The sequence below is a fragment of the Microtus oregoni genome, unplaced genomic scaffold (genome assembly GCF_018167655.1).
Source record: "Microtus oregoni isolate MIOR12 unplaced genomic scaffold, Mior012 000095F_ref0000231, whole genome shotgun sequence".
NCBI classification, from domain to species: Eukaryota; Metazoa; Chordata; class Mammalia; order Rodentia; family Cricetidae; genus Microtus; species Microtus oregoni.
In genome coordinates, this window is record NW_024544708.1 from 640,629 (window position 1) to 657,844 (window position 17,216).

General features: G+C 39.1%; 1 protein-coding gene across 1 annotated transcript; it reads right to left on the reverse strand.

The window, feature by feature from the left end:
* Nucleotides 1-4,054: 4,054 nt before the first annotated feature.
* Nucleotides 4,055-11,247, reverse strand: LOC121442776 (zinc finger protein 120-like). The gene is made up of 5 exons (XM_041644387.1): nucleotides 11,141-11,247; nucleotides 8,922-8,967; nucleotides 6,509-6,635; nucleotides 6,248-6,308; nucleotides 4,055-4,934 (listed from the first exon to the last, which is right to left on the reverse strand). The coding sequence occupies exons 1-5, from the start codon at nucleotides 11,245-11,247 to the stop codon at nucleotides 4,055-4,057; spliced, it is 1,221 nt and encodes a 406-aa protein (XP_041500321.1).
* Nucleotides 11,248-17,216: the final 5,969 nt, after the last annotated feature.

Here is a 17,216-nt window from a genome sequence, read left to right on the forward strand (position 1 = left end):
AACAAGCTGGTCTCACTGAGATCGGTCCAACCCAGCCTCCCATGTGATGTGATTATAGCACACACATCTAAGTCCAGTAGAAATATGTGTTTTAAAAGGACTTATCATGAATCAGAGAAAGAAATGTTAAACTAGGTTTTAAAAGGGAACATCATTGTTTTGATGAATAGTAATATTTCTTTAAATTCTTTAAGTGGCCAAATAATTTTATATATTCTCAATAATGGGCTATTTTCTTTGTGTTGTTAATTCCATCCACTTAAAAAACTTTGAAGAGTGTTTGTGTGAATACAGCTGTGCCATGATGTGTATGTAGCACTGACAGGAAAACTAACAGGGGTCTATGATCTACTTTCTCTTTGTGAGTTCTAGTGATTAAATCTAGGGTGTCATTTGGCTGAAAATGACCTCAATGGCACTTCTTTAGATTTAAAAATTATTCAAGAATGAGCTCTTGGAGGAGTGTGTATGTGCAACTGCTGAAGTGAAGAAATCTGAGAAAATTTGTAAAAGTATTGTACATAACTCAGAGATTGAACGCAGGTCATCAGACTTAGCAGCAATGAACTTTACTAAATGAGGCAATTCTATGCCGTATAATTTTGGTTCTGAGAAACTGTTATAAATAAATATCTACTCCTCAAAATGAACAAATTTTACCTTTGTAGTATTTCTTCAAGTGGAATTTGAGCACCAGTGAATTGGCTCAGTGGGAAAGGACTGTTGTGTGCAAGACTACAAACCTAACCTCAATTCCTATAGAACATCAAGCTATGGTATTAGATACACAGTTAATTGCTGATTATTGTACTTTATTACATCTATATGAGATAAATAAAAATACTTCTTTGAATACACACATGAGGCATTTAGTGTTTCTTATAATTTCTTTTATCAGTTATTTTAACATTAACATTCTTAAATTCTCTTGAAAAAATAACACACATTGAAAGTTCATCATCTACCCTTGGACTTATACTCAAGACACATGAGCATCATGAGTTTAAATGTATCCCTGAATCATTACTAACATCCAAGCTAGAATAAATGACAAACAACAAAATCTCAAGGGTATTTGTGAAAAGATAAAAATCAAAACCAGGAACAACAAACCACTACCCTTACATAAAAAATATGATCAAACATGTCCTGATATTTCAATAACAAATAGGACAATTATAGTATGGGGACAACATTCTACACATGACAGCAGAATAACACCTGTCATTAGGTACAAACACAACAGAAGATGAACAAAGGCCATAGAAGGAATATAAGGTCTACAAAATAAACTTCACTAAATGGATTGGCCACACATATAGCACTTTAGTGACTACCTCAAATGTTTAAAAATAGAAACCAGAATGGAATGATCTCCACCATCAGTCTGGAGTGAATATGGTATGTAATATACTTTCTTCAAGGCTATGATGAAAAATAATTTTTCTTGTAGCTAGAGACAACTGTGGTGTCTAAAGTCATTAACAAATTGTTTTCATGAATAGGGATTTCTTCTTTATGAGTTTGCTCCTATTTTAGACTTCAAAGTGATATAAATAAAATTTAAAATATTTACAGTGAAGCCGGGCCTTTAATCCCAGCACTCGGGAGGCAGAGGCAGGCGGATCTCTGTGAGTTCGAGGCCAGCCTGGTCTACAAGAGCTAGTTCCAGGACAGGAACCAAAAAGCTACGGAGAAACCCTGTCTCAAAAAATCCAAAAACAAAAAAAAAATATTTACAGTGCTAGAGTCATGGCTATGTGACGAAGAAATGTTCATTCCTAGGATTAAGGCCTGGTGGGGGACAATTCTGTATTCTGTCAATTATGTTTTAAATAAATGCTGATTGGCCAGTAGCCAGGCAGGAAGTAAAGGTAGGACAACCAGACAGGAAGTAGAGGCAGGACACTGAGAACAGGAGAATTCTGGGAAGGAGGAAGCCCATACCTCCAGAGTCCTGTCCAGATGCCAAAGAAGCAGGATGTGACCTGCCCCGCTGAAAAAGGTACTGAGCCATGTGGCTAACAGAGATAAGAATAATAGGTTAATATAACTTATAAGAGCTAATACGAAGCCTGAACTAATGGGTCAATCAGTTTATAACTTATGTAGAACTCTGTGTGATTTTTCTTTGGGACATAATGACTGCAGGAACTGGGCAAGACAAAGGTCAGATTTTTAAGAGCTTCCCATAATTCCTTCTCCAAGATCCAAGGTGTTAATTTTCTCAGAATACAGAATGAAAATTCACATACCCAGAGACACACACATGCATCACATAATTACAATTAAAACAACTTTCAGCATGAATTGGTTTATGTAAAAAGAAAGCAAATTTAAAATTGAAGTAAGAGAAATTAATCCTTCTAAGCTGGTGATATAATTTGGGAAGATTTAGGACAAGCTGTCCTACAGAAGGAAATATGTCACTGAGGGTAGGCTATGAGAATTTACATCCATACGCCAGTTCCAGTTCCCACTCTCTGCTTCATGCAAGAGATTAAAGATGTGAGTTCTTAAGATACTGCTTTAGTTGTCAGGTCTGACCATTTTTGCCATGGAACTTTCATGGTGATCCTTTTATCTTCTAGGACCAAGGGACAAATTAAATGCATTTATAATTTGAAATAGAGATTATATCACAACAAAAAAGACCTGAGTACAATCCATGGTTATACCTGAATTACTTATGCCTTGCAATTGAAGAGAAGTATAAAATCTAAAAGGGTTACAATATTATTATTATTATTTATAGCACAAGTTATAGTACTAGAGGGAAAGGTATCCTTACACCCTGAAGTCAGGAAACACCTACAGTTGTGAAGAGAAGGGCACCCCACTAGATGTAACAATAATGTTCCTCTCTGACAGAGAGAGCCATCACAGCTGGGATCAGCTCCATTCTTCTAAGGAGTTTCCCAGCAAAAATGTCTGTTACTGATCTGCTCCACTCCCCTAATAGAGTGTCCCATAAGAGGTGTCTCCATTGCTTCTGTGCTCCTCTGGGCTAAATGAGTTTCCAAGGAGAAGTATCAATTATATCTCAATTCAACTCCACTAGGGAGTTTCTGATCCATTTCAGTGAAAGAGGATCTTCACAGAAATCTTAGTCAAGAGATTTATTTGGGAGGGAAGAGAGTGACTGCCTCTGCCAGGGTGGAAAGGGGCAGCTGCCAATTGAATGAGCATATGGCACATACAGGCTTCTTAAAACCAGATATCTTCTAAGGAGATTTTGAAGCTGGAAATTGATCAGATTTCAATCCCTGAGCTTGAACAAGCCGAGACATGGGCTAGATTTTGTGCTCAGGGATTCGTTGGTTTTGTGCTCAGTTGAACAAGGGAAGAGTGTGTTTCTTTGGCTCTGCTTTGAGAGCCAAAGTGTGTTTCCTTCACTGAACCCTTTTAACATTTGACTCAGTTTTCAGGGTGATGTTGTTTTTATAACTACTTCTAGACTCAGGGACAAAGTGTTTTCCTTTGGATCTCATTTCAGTAACAGGGTATGATTCTTTGACTGGGACTTCCTCCTACCCATAAGACTTCATAAATTCAAGAATTATGTTTGTACATTAGTTTCCTGGTGAAAACAAAATAAAGTGGTATCATATTGAACAAATTATTGACACTATCAAATTTTTTTCTACACAATGAATGCTGTTAGTTAGCTGACTGTAAGTGTATTGGCTTAGAATCTTGAAAAATAATTTAGAATAAGCCCTCAGGTTTCTCTTCAGGTACCCAAAGGCTATTGTAATTTGCAAAAGCCTTTGCAGATTGATTACACACAAAAAGTTTTACTCCAGTATAAAGTATAAAACATTACTACACTGAAGTTATTTATAGAGTTTCACTGCAGGATGTTTTTTCATGTTTTTGAAGACTACACTCATTAAATTCCTAATTTCTCTCCAGGATGGTTTATTTAATGTATTTGGAGATTATTGTGACAAAGGATTGACCACACAGATTCCATTCATGGTTTCTCTCCTGTATGTGTACTTTTATGCATTTGACGATGGATAAAACACAAAAAGCCTTTATTACACTGATCTCATTCATTCTGTTTCTCTCCAATATGTGTTCTTTTATGCCTTTTAAGAGTCCTGTGAGCTGCAAATACCATACCACACTCATTACATTTATAGGGTTTTTCTCCAGTATGTGTTCTTTTATGGTTTTGAAGACTACTGAGAGTTGCAAAGGCCTTACCACACTGATTGCATTCATAGGGTTTCTCTCCAGTATGTGTTCTTTCATGGCATTGAAGAACATTGTACCGTGCAAAGGCCTTACCACACTGATTACATCCATAGGGTTTCTCTCCACTATGTGTTCTTTTATGCTTTTGAAGATTACTGTGTTGTGCAAATGCCGTACCACACTGATTACATTCATAGGGTTTTTCTCCAGTATGTGTTCTTTTATGCTTTTGAAGACCACTGGACTGTGCAAAGGCCTTTCCACACTGATTACATTCATATGGTTTCTCTCCAGTATGTGTTCTTTTATGGTTTTGAAGACTACTGTGAGTTGCAAAGGCCTTACCACACTGATTACATCCGTAGGGTTTCTCTCCGGTATGTGTTCTTTTATGGTTTTGAAGACTACTGTGAGTTGCAAAGGCCTTACCACACTGATTACATTCATAGGGTTTCTCTCCAGTGTGTGTTCTTTTATGTTTTTGAAGACTACTCTGAGTTGCAAAGGCCTTGCCACACTGATTACATTCATAGGGTTTCTCTCCAGTATGTGTTCTTTCATGCACTTGAAGATGACTGTGATATGCAAAGGCCTTACCACACTGATTACATTCATAAGGTTTCTCTTCAGTATGTCTTCTTTCATTCCATTTAAGGTGACTGTCATATGTCAAGGGTTTACCACGCTGAATATATACTGAAAGTTTCTCTCCAGTTTGAATTCTTTCAATGCTGCAAGGATAATAGGCAAATAAAAAAGCTTTATCACATTCAATACACTGTTGTGTCTGTATGAATTAATTTTATAATATGTTCCAACTATAAAGGGGAATCAGATACTAAGTTTTTATAACTGTGTCTAAACTCATGTTTTGCTTTTTAATCAGGCACTGTTTTGCAAATTGGAAGATACCTCCAATGGTCAATTCCTTTCTTTTATGGCTTACCTTTTTATAGTCACAGACACTTTTCTTTTCTTTTTTTTTCTTTTTTTTCTTTTTTTGGTTTTTCGAGACAGGGTTTCTCTGTGGCTTTGGATCCTGTCCTGGAACTAGCTCTTGTAGACGAGGCTGGTCTCGAACTCACAGAAATCCACCTGCCTCTGCCTCCCGAGTACTGGGATTAAAGGCGTATGCCACCACCACCCGGCTCACAGAAACTTTTCTATATGATATTTTATACATATGTAAAGAGAACTGGATAAACTCAGAGCTTTAACATTCATGAATTCTCCTATACTGTGAACCATATTACATTTGCTATGTGAACTAGGACACCCAGAAGTATTTGCACAGTTCTAGAACTCATATGGCTTTTTGCAGTGTGATTTTGTTCATGAATTAACAATGATGGTGGAAAACCAATTACTGGTATACTTGAATCCAATTCAACAAGTATACTCAACTTGGAGACTACTGGTTATCTAATTGTTCTTAGAGAGTGGTATGCTATATCTCTCTATATCCCCATACTCATACACTTGTTTTAAGTGTAATGTATGGTATACATAGTAAAGAAGAATAACAAATAAAAGAATTACAAATTGAATTCTCAAGGTTTGACTTGCTGCTTCTCACAGACTTGTGGTATAATATCAAGGTTTCTGTAGAACAACTGCCACTTGACTCAACTCTAACTGCTTCTTTCACTAAACTTATCACAGTCACAAGAAGTGTATGAGTAATACAAGATTTACTATGGGTTATTGGTTTAATACAAAGTTTTGCAGATATATCATCAATGTGTATACATTTTGTAATATAAGTAGCAAGAAAAAAGTGTCTTTGCAGGTCTACAAAAAAGCTCTCATGGTGCTATGGCTCAAAAGGTGATATCTGTTTAGGCATTGCTTTCCTGACTTCTTTCTTAAGAGAATGTCATTCAAATGCAACTTACATATATGAAATATGGATTCGTGAGAATTTAATAACCACCAGTTCACCTAAAACTGTAATTATTTACACTGCTGATTTTGACTAAAACTTTCAGGACACATAACAGTTTCATGAGAGGCACATTGTTATCAGCTTGCAAATGAAAATTACCTTTCATGACTTCTAGAACATGGACAATGTTCTTCAGTATTATGATCTTCCCAAATGCATCCTAAAATATAATACCAGAAAATGTATGTTAAGTTATTGAAAATTGTATACTATTTAAGCTGTTATCTTAAGGGAACCTTAGAACTATAACTGCTTTATTTACCTCATTCTTATTCTTTCTACATCAAATTAGAGAAGAATAACATTAATCAAGAAAAAGTTGTCCCCTTATTTTGAAACATGAAGGAAGTTTACTTTTACCTATAGTAACGAGGTTCCTGTAGGTCTCCAGCATCACATCTTTGTAGAGATTCTTCTGGGAAGCATCCAGCAAATTCCACTCCTCCCGAGAGAAGTTGATATGCACATCATCATAGGTTACTGCCCTCTAAAATATTTCATTCATGTGTATAACAGAAAGCATGATGGTGACAACATTGTAAATGTATACATCTTTGACTGTATAGTCATAAAATTCTGGTGTTCCCGGCTATTATTCCATGACACAGACAGTCACTTTAGAAGGAAATTAAATAGGAGAGGCAAGTCTGTCATTTTTGTACCCTTTGAATGGGGTATCACATTACAAAAGAACTGTCTATTAATAGATAAAGCCAAGAAAATAGATCAACAGGACATAGTACACATGAGAAAATTATATGAAGAAATACTAATCACAAAGAAGAAAAATACAGCGGACAAACTGGGTATACTGACTCATGCCTTTAAGCACTCAGAAAGCAGAGGTATGTATATTTGTCTCTGAGTTGAATGCTGGCCATGCCTATGGAATCATGTCCAGGACAGGCGGAAGTACACATTAAGACCCTAACTCCATTGCAAAAATTAGTGAACCAGAGTTCGAGACCAGCCTGGTCTACAAGAGCTAGTTCCAGGACAGGCTCCAAAACCACAGAGAAACCCTGTCTCAAAAAACAAAACAAAAAAAAAAAATAGCGAACCAAACAAAGCAGATAGAAAGAATTCAGAGATATCTACTGAAGTTCCTACAAAGAATTATACATTCACTCTAGTTCTGTGTTCATACTCCAGACAGCTGAAGTGTCCTATTTTAAACTGCAATACCAAACATTTTATGAAATGGTACTTTATGTTTAAAATAATTATAAATGGACAGATGAAAACATTAGCAATATAAATGTTGGGCACAACTAATTAACACAGGTCTGGAAATATGGCTGAGTACAACTGAGCTCTTCCTGGTCTTGAAAAGAGGTGGGCAAAATTGCCAGTACTTACATGGGGATTGCAATTATTAATTATTTCAAGTTCAGGATTTTTGAGATGCTTTGATCACTCTGAAGACTAGGTACCCATATGTTGCATATCCATGCAGACACATAAAATACTCATATTGAGTAAAAAATATTCAAAGCAAGCATAACAAGCAGGAAGACATTTATGCACCTGCAATTCAATGACTCAGATTGCTCAGGCAGTATTAATGCCATGAATACATGGCATCCTGGGAATCAGAATGAAACCCTCTGTCAAATTTAAAATTCAAGATATGTGTGAAGCTGGGCACAGCAGCATATGCTTGACATGTAAAAAGCCTACATTCCAGGGTCATCACCCAATGACATAAAAACAAATAAAGCTGTGAATGAAGCCCCCCTCATTTTACTTTGAGGAATTTGGAGCCACACATCAGAGGTTACTCAGACAAGCAAACAAAACAATTAAAACTTCTGCATTTCTCTCTATGGTAAATTCCACTCATTATGAGCAGCTAGGTCTCCATGGAAGTTGTATCATAACTTAGGTATCCAAACATCTTTGAGCTCAAAATCAAAACCCAGTGTGTTGTGAAATAACATTTCTAATTGTGTAGTACTTGTTTATGCTGTAGAACTTTTGATTTAATGATGCAAAGTAGTGCTGCAGTTTTTTATGCTGCATTGGGTTAGCTCTGTGAAGTTGTGATACTTTGCCTAATCTAAAATACCTGGTTAATATGGAAAAGAGCTGAATGATCAATAGCATGGCAAGAAAGCATAGGGAAGGCTTCCAGTCAAAGAGAATAAAAGGGGAGGAGAACTCTGGGAGGAAACGGGGAAGAAGAGTCAAGAAAAGGAGAGGACAACAGGAGACATTCACCTAGGTACACAGAAGCCATGGAGTAGAAATAAAGAAGGGAATACAGAATAGAGAAAGATGAAGGCCAGAGTGAAAAGGTAGAGAGAACAATTGAGTTAAAAACAACCTGCCTTGAAAGAAGCCAAAACAAGCCAAGGTCAGACATTTATAAGGAAAAATAAGTCTCCACGTGTGAGATTTATTTGAGAACTGGGTGGCAGGCCCTCAATAGAGAAAAGAGTAAAAGAAGTAACCAACAACGCCGGGCTTCAATCCTCATAGCTTCATGCAATGATCTCTCACTGTCTCCTCTCTGGGCTTCTAACTCTGCCAAACATAGATGATAATCGTTAACCATAAACTAAAAATCCATGATCTTAAATTTTGATTCTTTCTTGTTTCCAAGAGCAACACATAGGGGTGATGCCAAAAAGTGTGATTTCTTAATTGTGAAGGACACTAACGAGCTTGGACCACAGGTGTAGAAGGTTTAGAAAGAAGTAGCTTCCTGAGACTATGAATCACTTTGCTCACACCTTCCCTAAATTGAAGGTTTCTGTGGCCAGAGTCTTACCCCTAGGGCACCTTGATAAGCTTCCATTCCATAGCGTGGGCCTTCTCTATAATGGTGATAAACACCTTGAAAATCCCTGCCTATCTCAACACATGACTGCTGTCTGAAACTACCTTCTCATTTTTATTAATATTTGCTCCAGTTGTTTTTTCCACTGTACACCTGAATAAGCCATCAGTGATAACCATGAACAGATTCAATGTTCCATTTAAGATATTAGCTCATTATTTTTTAATTCTGTCTTACTAAATTTCCAGAGCATAGGCAGAGGAAGAAAGATTTGAGCCAAAATATCACACAAATGACCTCAGGATTCATTTTTTTTCTGCAGTTTATTTATTTCCAGCTGAAATCCTATTATCTCTATCCCCAATTTCTGCCATTACTCCTAACACCTATTTCATTTTTCCTGGTCCTACACTAATAGCTAATTGTGTCCAGGACTCTATGATTTTGTATCCTTTGAATGAGATATCACCTTACAAGAGAAATGTCTATTAACAGAGAGAGACAAGGAAGCAGAGCAGCAGTACACAGTACACAAGAAAATTGAATGAAGAAATACTAACTACTAAAAGGAAAAATAAGATGGAGAAACTGGGTGTATTGACTCATTGTATAGTATGAAAGAAGAATAAACAAAAAATGAAAGAAAGCAAGGAATATTAGCATAGGGAAGATTTGACCAAGGTAAGACTAAAACTTATCAGGGTAAACAATGAATCATGTAGGTGTGTCTCAGGCTGTTAGGACTTCATTCCCAAAGGGTCTACATAGTTCTATTCCTGTAAACTTTTATAGATGTCCCTCTTTTGCTGGTTGTCCTCCCTGTATGCAGCTCTCCAGGCCATATGTCTCACAGCTTGGTTATCTCAACATCCTATCATCTCAACATACAACTGTGGCTTCATCTTCACAGATGCATACAGTGAAATCTCACAGAATCTGCAACAAGTTTCTGACTCCGCAAAACAGATTGGTGCAACAGTGCTGAACTGAAACCACAGAAGAAGATTCTATGACTTATAGATTCTGCATAATTTTCATTTCCACTACAAGTACAACACGTATTATTCCCCCCCCCCCCCAAATTTGGCTTCTAACTTGTGATGGACACTACTACACTTGAACCAATGCTGATAGATGCTGGTAGCAATAGCTCTATCAGAGTTGCAGCGGATGGCAATTAGAGTTTAGAAGTCACCCACCAGATGAATAATTCTCTAATGGAGGAACCTTGTTTCAAGGAAGGCTTATGATGCCATAGACTCAACACACTGTATGCTTCTCTCTGGAATTTACATGTGTAAAACAGCTGTGGAATCACGCCATTACCAGGGATTTTCATATAAACTGCACATGTAATCTCAAGATTACATCTCAATCTCGTGGGCATTTACTGTGAACAATCAAAAGATGAATCCTCACTAAAGTATCTACTTTCCATCAATGGAAAATATACAGGGATATGCTTCATAACTAGATCTAGTCTTCCACAAAGACTGCAATGCACCTAGGTCCTGATTTCTATCAATGACTCAGGATAACATAGGAGAATGGCGATGTCTCCCAATTCCAGGCTGCTACAAACAATTCACATATTTTAGACCTCAATGCAAAATCACAGTAGACTAACTGTCACTACAATGAAACGCACAAGGACAAAACCCACAGGTGTGATAGTTGAGCCAAGACCCAGCATAAAGCAAGTTTGGTGCCAGTTCCTCACTTGCGAAAAGTCAGGCTGATAACATGAAAACATAACTCCCCACACCAAGGCACCAGAGCACCACACCTGCACAGCACCAGAGCCTGGCTCACAGCAGCGTGTTGCCATGGTTACTCACTCACAGTCTATCTGGCCATGCAGTGTAAATAAGAGCTTTCTGTTGGGAATATGTATAACTGTATGGAAAATGAGGACAGAGAGTTCATGATGCAGGAATGAGAAAGCTACCAATAGAACATGTGTGCTCCTTTTCTACCCAGCAGATAGAAATGTTTAGTCCTAACCAACATTCGTGGATTTTAATAATAATAACTATTATTATTATTATTTTCAAACCCTAGTACAGTCTTGGAGCTTGTTCCCCAAAGACCACAATAGATCAGAATTACAGAAGGTTCTGTATGGCGTTGCTTCTTTGAATTAGGAATCAGGTTGCCTATGCCTACACAAATTGAAGGCTTAGATGAATGGAGTCTTACCCTTAGGTTACCTTCCTAGGCTTCGAATGCTAAGAAAGGCCTTCTCTTTAATGGTGCTAAACTTCACGAAATGTTCTCCCTCTTCTTCATCACAGCAGTGCCCTTTAAACTGCCTCATGCTGGTTTTCTCTATTAAACTGGATCTTCATTTCTTTCTGCCCCACTTGCTTCTTTTTCACTGCTGGCCTAAATAAGTCAACAGTGATAATCACCCAACATAATAAATCCTTTTCCAAGAATCAGCCAATTATTTTTGTAATAGTGCCTTACTCAGTTTCTCAGGGAATAGATAAAATAGGAATGATATGGGGACAAAATATTATACAAATGACCTCTAATTTATTCATGGATTCTATTTCCAACTTACATCCTATGAGCTCCAGCTCCACTGTCAGTATTGCTTTCAATCCTCGCACGTTCCTGGTCTTACAACAATAGCTAATGAAGCTCTGGCTGCACCTTCTATGGCTTTTGCCATCTAAAGTCCTAATATCGTTCCCTTTCCTTCAAAAGACAACGTTCCCATGTTCTACCCAGCAATAATAAACTGTTCTTGTATATCACCTGTTGTTCTGACTTGCCTGTTTCCTGCTGTTATTAAATTCTCTCTCTAACTAAAATCATCTCAAGTAATGAACAGGTTTATTTTACTGATATTGCCAGATCACAACCCACAATTGTGTGACCTTAGGTTTGAAACTCAAGCTAGGAATGAAAGTCAAAAACCACAGAGAAACATTGTTTACTGACTTTTGCTCTTGCTTAGTCACTGGTCCTAAGCTATATTTTTTCATTTTCTTTCATTTTGGGAGAGGGGTTAAGTGTTTTATTTTCTTTGTGGTTCTTTTGTTTTTCTTTATTTCTGGCTTTCTTTCTTTTTTAAAAAAGAAAACAAGATATCTTTTTTTCATTATACATACGAATTCAAGTTCCCACTCCCTCCCCTCCTCCTATTCCCTCCATATACCCTTCCACGCCAGCCCATCCAATCCTCAGAGAGGGTGAAGTCGAAGGCCCTCCCTACTAATCTAGGCTGAGCAAGGTATCCATCCAAAGATAAAAGGTTTCCAAAAACCCAGTATACACAGTAGGGTTAAATCCTGGTGCCACTGCCAGTGGCCCCTCATTCTTCCCCAGCCATGCAACTGTCAACCACAATACGAGGGACTAGTTTGGTTCTATGCTTGTTCCTTCCCAGTCCAGCTGGAGTTGGTGAGCTCCCATTAGCTTACGTAAACTGTTTCAGTGGGTGAACCCATCAAGGTCTTAACCTCTTTGCTCACATTCTCATTCCTCCCACTCTTCAACTGATCTTTGGGAGCTCAATCCAGTGCTCCAATGTGCATCTCTGCCTCTGTTTCCATTAGTTGGTGGATCAAGATTCTTTTTTTCTTATCCTTCACAGGCCCATTTGCTTAGTGTAAATGGAGACTCTGTTTTCATTTCTCAACTGCCAAGACCCAATGTGTCACACAGAAACTATATTAATTGGGGCTGGAGAGATGGCTCAGTGGTTAAGAGCTTTGCCTGCTCTTCCAAAGGTCCTGAGTTCAATTCCCAGCAACCACATGGTGGCTCATAACCATCTGTAATGGCCTGCAGGCATACATGCAGGCAGAACACTGAATACATAATAAATAAATAAATAAATAAATAAATAACCTTAAGAAATAATAAAATTAAATTAAAAAAAAAGAAACTATATTAATTACATTACTCTATAATCAATGGCTCAGGCATATTCCTCATTAGCCCTTACATCTTAAATAAACCCATTTCTATTAATATATGTATTGTCGCAAGGCTGTGACTTACTGGTAATGTTCTGGCATCTTTCTCCTTCAGTGGCTACGTATCTCTTTGGCTCAATCAATTTTCTTTATCTCTGTTTGATTTCCCATCTGCCTTTAATTGACTAAGTTATGTAGGTTTCACTTTTCTTCTTAAAATCAACTCAGAGATTTATTTCCACATGACATTTTAGTATTTTTATTTTTATTTATTTATTTATTTATTTATTTTTTTGGTTTTTCGAGACAGGGTTTCGCTGTGGCTTTGGAGCCTGTCCTGGAACTAGCTCTGTAGACCAGGCTGGTCTCGAACTCACAGAGATCCGCCTGCCTCTGCCTCCCGAGTGCTGGGATTAAAGGCGTGCGCCACCACCGCCCGGCTTGACATTTTAGTATTTTTAATCTGTTTATATGGTAAAAGTAACTGTTTTAAGAGAATATCTTTTCTCTGCATTAAAATTGCTATAGAGGAATACATAGAACTTAAAATTTCTAGAATATGTCAAGCTTCGGATCCAAATAATCCACATTTGCCTCCCGTAATTTCTTTTACAACAGACCAATATTCTGTCTGCTTTAGCTGATAATTCTTTGGACTGTTTAAATCTTTGCCACCTTTTAAAGTTTGGACCAAATTACTAAGTTTTCAATTTTTTACTCCAAGAATGGGCTGTAAATGGGCAATGTCTTCCAGCAATTTCTGAAAGTCAGTATGAGTCTGCAATTAATTTCTCCGAATTTGTAACTCTTGGGCTCAAATTTTTATAGAAGTAATTTATATCCTAGGTTATTAATAGAATTTCCTCTTTGTATGTTTTTTAGAAGTAACCTGTAATCCCCAATGAGGCAAAATTTCCTACTTTGTCAATCATTTTCTCTAAAGTATGCACATTTGAATCAGCTCATAAAATTCTGTATGACCTTTGAAGCATACCTAACATGAGTATAATTTCAATTGTAATAGATAACCAATTATTAACATGCATTTCTTTATGTCCGAATTAGTTGGTAATAATAATGTTCAAGGACTAGAAATTCTCATTCCATTTTTAAGTGAGTTGTATTTGGTAAACTACCTTGAACAAGAATATAAGTGTATGGGCAGTATTTTTTTTTAAAAAAATATTTATTTATTATGTATACAATAGTCTATCTGTGTATGTCTCCAGGCCAGAAGAGGGCACCAGACCTCACTACAGATGGTTGTGAGCCATCATGTGGTTGCTGGGGATTGAACTCATGACCTTTGGAAGAGCAGGCTCTTAACCACTGAGCCATCTCTCCAGCCCTCTGAGTTGATTTTAAAAGGAAAAGTGAAACTACATCAATTAGCAGAACTTAAGATATGCCCTGCATTTTTCCTTATGCAGAGACTGGACAAGAAATGATACAGCTACCACTCCCAGGACTTGACTAATAACACAAATTAGTCTTCTCAGGATCCTCTAAATATGCCATCACCCCCAGACTGCAGGAAGTAATGTGGGGTGAGTGGTTTTTGGTTATTAAGTGGGTTATGGATATTTGTCACTGATTAGGGTGGTTGGTGTTAAGTTGAGAGCATAGACCCAGCCCCTGGCCTGGGAATTGCTTTGCTCTGGACTCCAAGTCCCAGCATGCCAGGCCCTGACCCCCCTTGGGGTCCTGACCTGTCCCACGGGGTATTTAAGGAGCGTCCTAGAGGAAGAATACATGGTTTTGGGGACTGCAAAGGCTCCCTCCTGTCCTGTCTCCCCACCATGCGCTCGGCCACCTGAGAGTGTCATCTTTAATAAAACAATGGGCATTTTAATTTGGTTTGATTTAACCTAATTGGATTTCTTGCACCGGTGGAGCTGCTCTTATTCTTACCATATGGAATTCCGCCACAAGTCCCACCAAGGGGCCTTAGTTTTTTCCTGCAGGGTCCAGGCTCCAGGGCCTGGGGTCTGAGGTCACACTGGATATCTGGCCTTCCTGCACACATGCTCCACCAGACAAGTTCGGCTTCACTTGGTCAGTTTCCCTTTTAAACTGCGTGAGAGTGGGGCTTCAGGGAGACCCATTCATTTTTTCAGGCTTTTTTTGAAGTCATGGCCGTGACCGGCAGCGGCAAAGGCAAAAGCAGGGCTCTCTGCTGAGATGGGATTTGGGTGCCGGAAGACATTCCCTCCCACTTTCTCATGTACCCCATATAGATTAGAGGTATATATTTCGACTGACTCAGGGCCGCCTCTCCAGTGTACGTACTGCGATGGGCCCATGTCAGAGGCATGCTTTTAAAGTGGGTTTTTTACGTTTCCTAGCCGATTTCAAATGCCTTTAATCGGGCACTTACAACTTTTTTTTTAATTGTAACAATCTAACTTAAAGCGAATTAAACTCCAAGCCTGCATTGTTTTTCAAGTACGGTGCTCTCGTCCAGCCTCTTCTGCTGTTTTCTCTCTTTTCATTAGCGATTACATGCATTGTCCCGCCCCTGCTTCTGTCTCTCTGTTTTCATTGGCACTGCCGCTCTTTGTCCCACCCAGACTTCAGCCCCTCTGTGACCTCAGGGCGCTCCACCACTGTGCACCCGCTGTGCCCAAAGCTGCATGGGGCACTATGCCCATAAAAGCAACAAAATCCCAACAAAGATGCGGGGCTGCCATTTCCAAGAGCACACTTACCCAAATGCGGCGCAGCCAGTTTGCGGAGGGACACTTGGCCCCAAAGTGGCACTTTGTTGAGCCGCACTTTTCCATCAGTAACAGGCACAGCCCAAGTTCCTGGAGCACAGCTGAGCCTGGCCCCTGCTGGGCCCTGCCTTTTTCCACCTGTTTCCCCTGGTCTTGGCCCTGCCCCGCCTTTCCTATTGACAATAAATCCGCCCCCGCCCCCCCCCCCCCCCCCCCCCGTCCTTCCACTCTGTCTTGCCTAGTAAGCTCACACATGTAAATTTAAATGTTATGTATGTATATGCTTCCAGATTACAACAGCTTTAAAATTTTAGCTTATATATTCAGTTTAAAATTCCAGACCATGATCTTTGCTCCCAAGTGCCTTTACAGACCTGAGACCATGGCATTTTAAAAAAATACAGAGCTTCTAATATAGAGGCAACCCAGCCTCTGCAGCATCCTATGTGTGTCCACTTGGAAGACAATGACCTACGTTTTCAGGCTTCCTCTGGGTTGCAAAGCACCCACACAAAAGCATAAAAGGCCTTCGTTCTCAGGGAATCAATCAGCATACACTTCAAGCCAGGGAAGATGTTCTTCCCCTCACAAGAAAAAAATCTTTGGGCCTCTTGTACTCAACAGCTAATGGCAAATCCTGCTTCTAAGCCTGATGTTCTCCAAGGACCAGGAGAAGACTTGGGATTGCCTGCTGGCCAAAAGCTGTCTCCTGTTTTGCTCATCTGTTCCTCCTAGATCTGTCTAAGGCATTTGACCATTCAAGGTGACTGTTCTTTAACAGGCCTCACAGTACAGGATTAACAGGTTTCAACTTTCAGAGGTTCAAAGTTCTCAATTTCCTCTAATAGCCTCCTGCCAGTTCTCTTACAGGTTCCTGAAAAGTTCCATTGCTACACAAAAATCAGGGCTGGTAAAATCCAAGGTTTTAATTTTCCAGTTCTAAGGATATTTTTCAGGTTACTCCTGGTGCCTACCCAAGACTAACCTACACAATACTCCCAGAACAATGCCAACTCCTGGGACACCACTGGTACCAGCTCTCCTGGATCATGGACACCGGCCAACTCAAATCTGGTTTCATCTCCTATTGTTTCTCATCTGAGGGGCAGCCCTACTGCAAAGGTCCAGTAATAACAATTATTTTTTTTCTCCTAGACACCTGCCTTCTTACCTCCCTCAAAAAACAAATGCCCAGCGTCTCCAGAATGACAGCTGACAGGATGCCTCTCCACCACACCACCCGCTAAACTGGATCCACTAACAGCCAGCTTTCCCCTCCCCACGTTGCCCCGTGCCCGCAGGAAGCAGCCAGACTTGAGTCTATGGCCTTTTTCCAAAGAGAGCCTAAATGTTTCTCATAATTTTCACTTCAATTTCCTGTCACCCCTATATCCAAACAGTCTGGAATGTTAAGTTGGGAGCATAGCCCCAGCCCCTGGCTGCAAAGGATGCTCAACCAGGACAATCCATACCGCATCTACAACTGACGGCCTGATTCCTCATAACTAATCTCAACTACTGTGGAAGGAGGAAAGCTTTTTCACCTTTAGTCCAGCCTCTCCCTTTCTGCACAGTGGCTCCACCAGCTTCAAGTTGGACAATGAGCTCAACCTTGCAAAGCTCCCTCTGCTTCTAAGTCC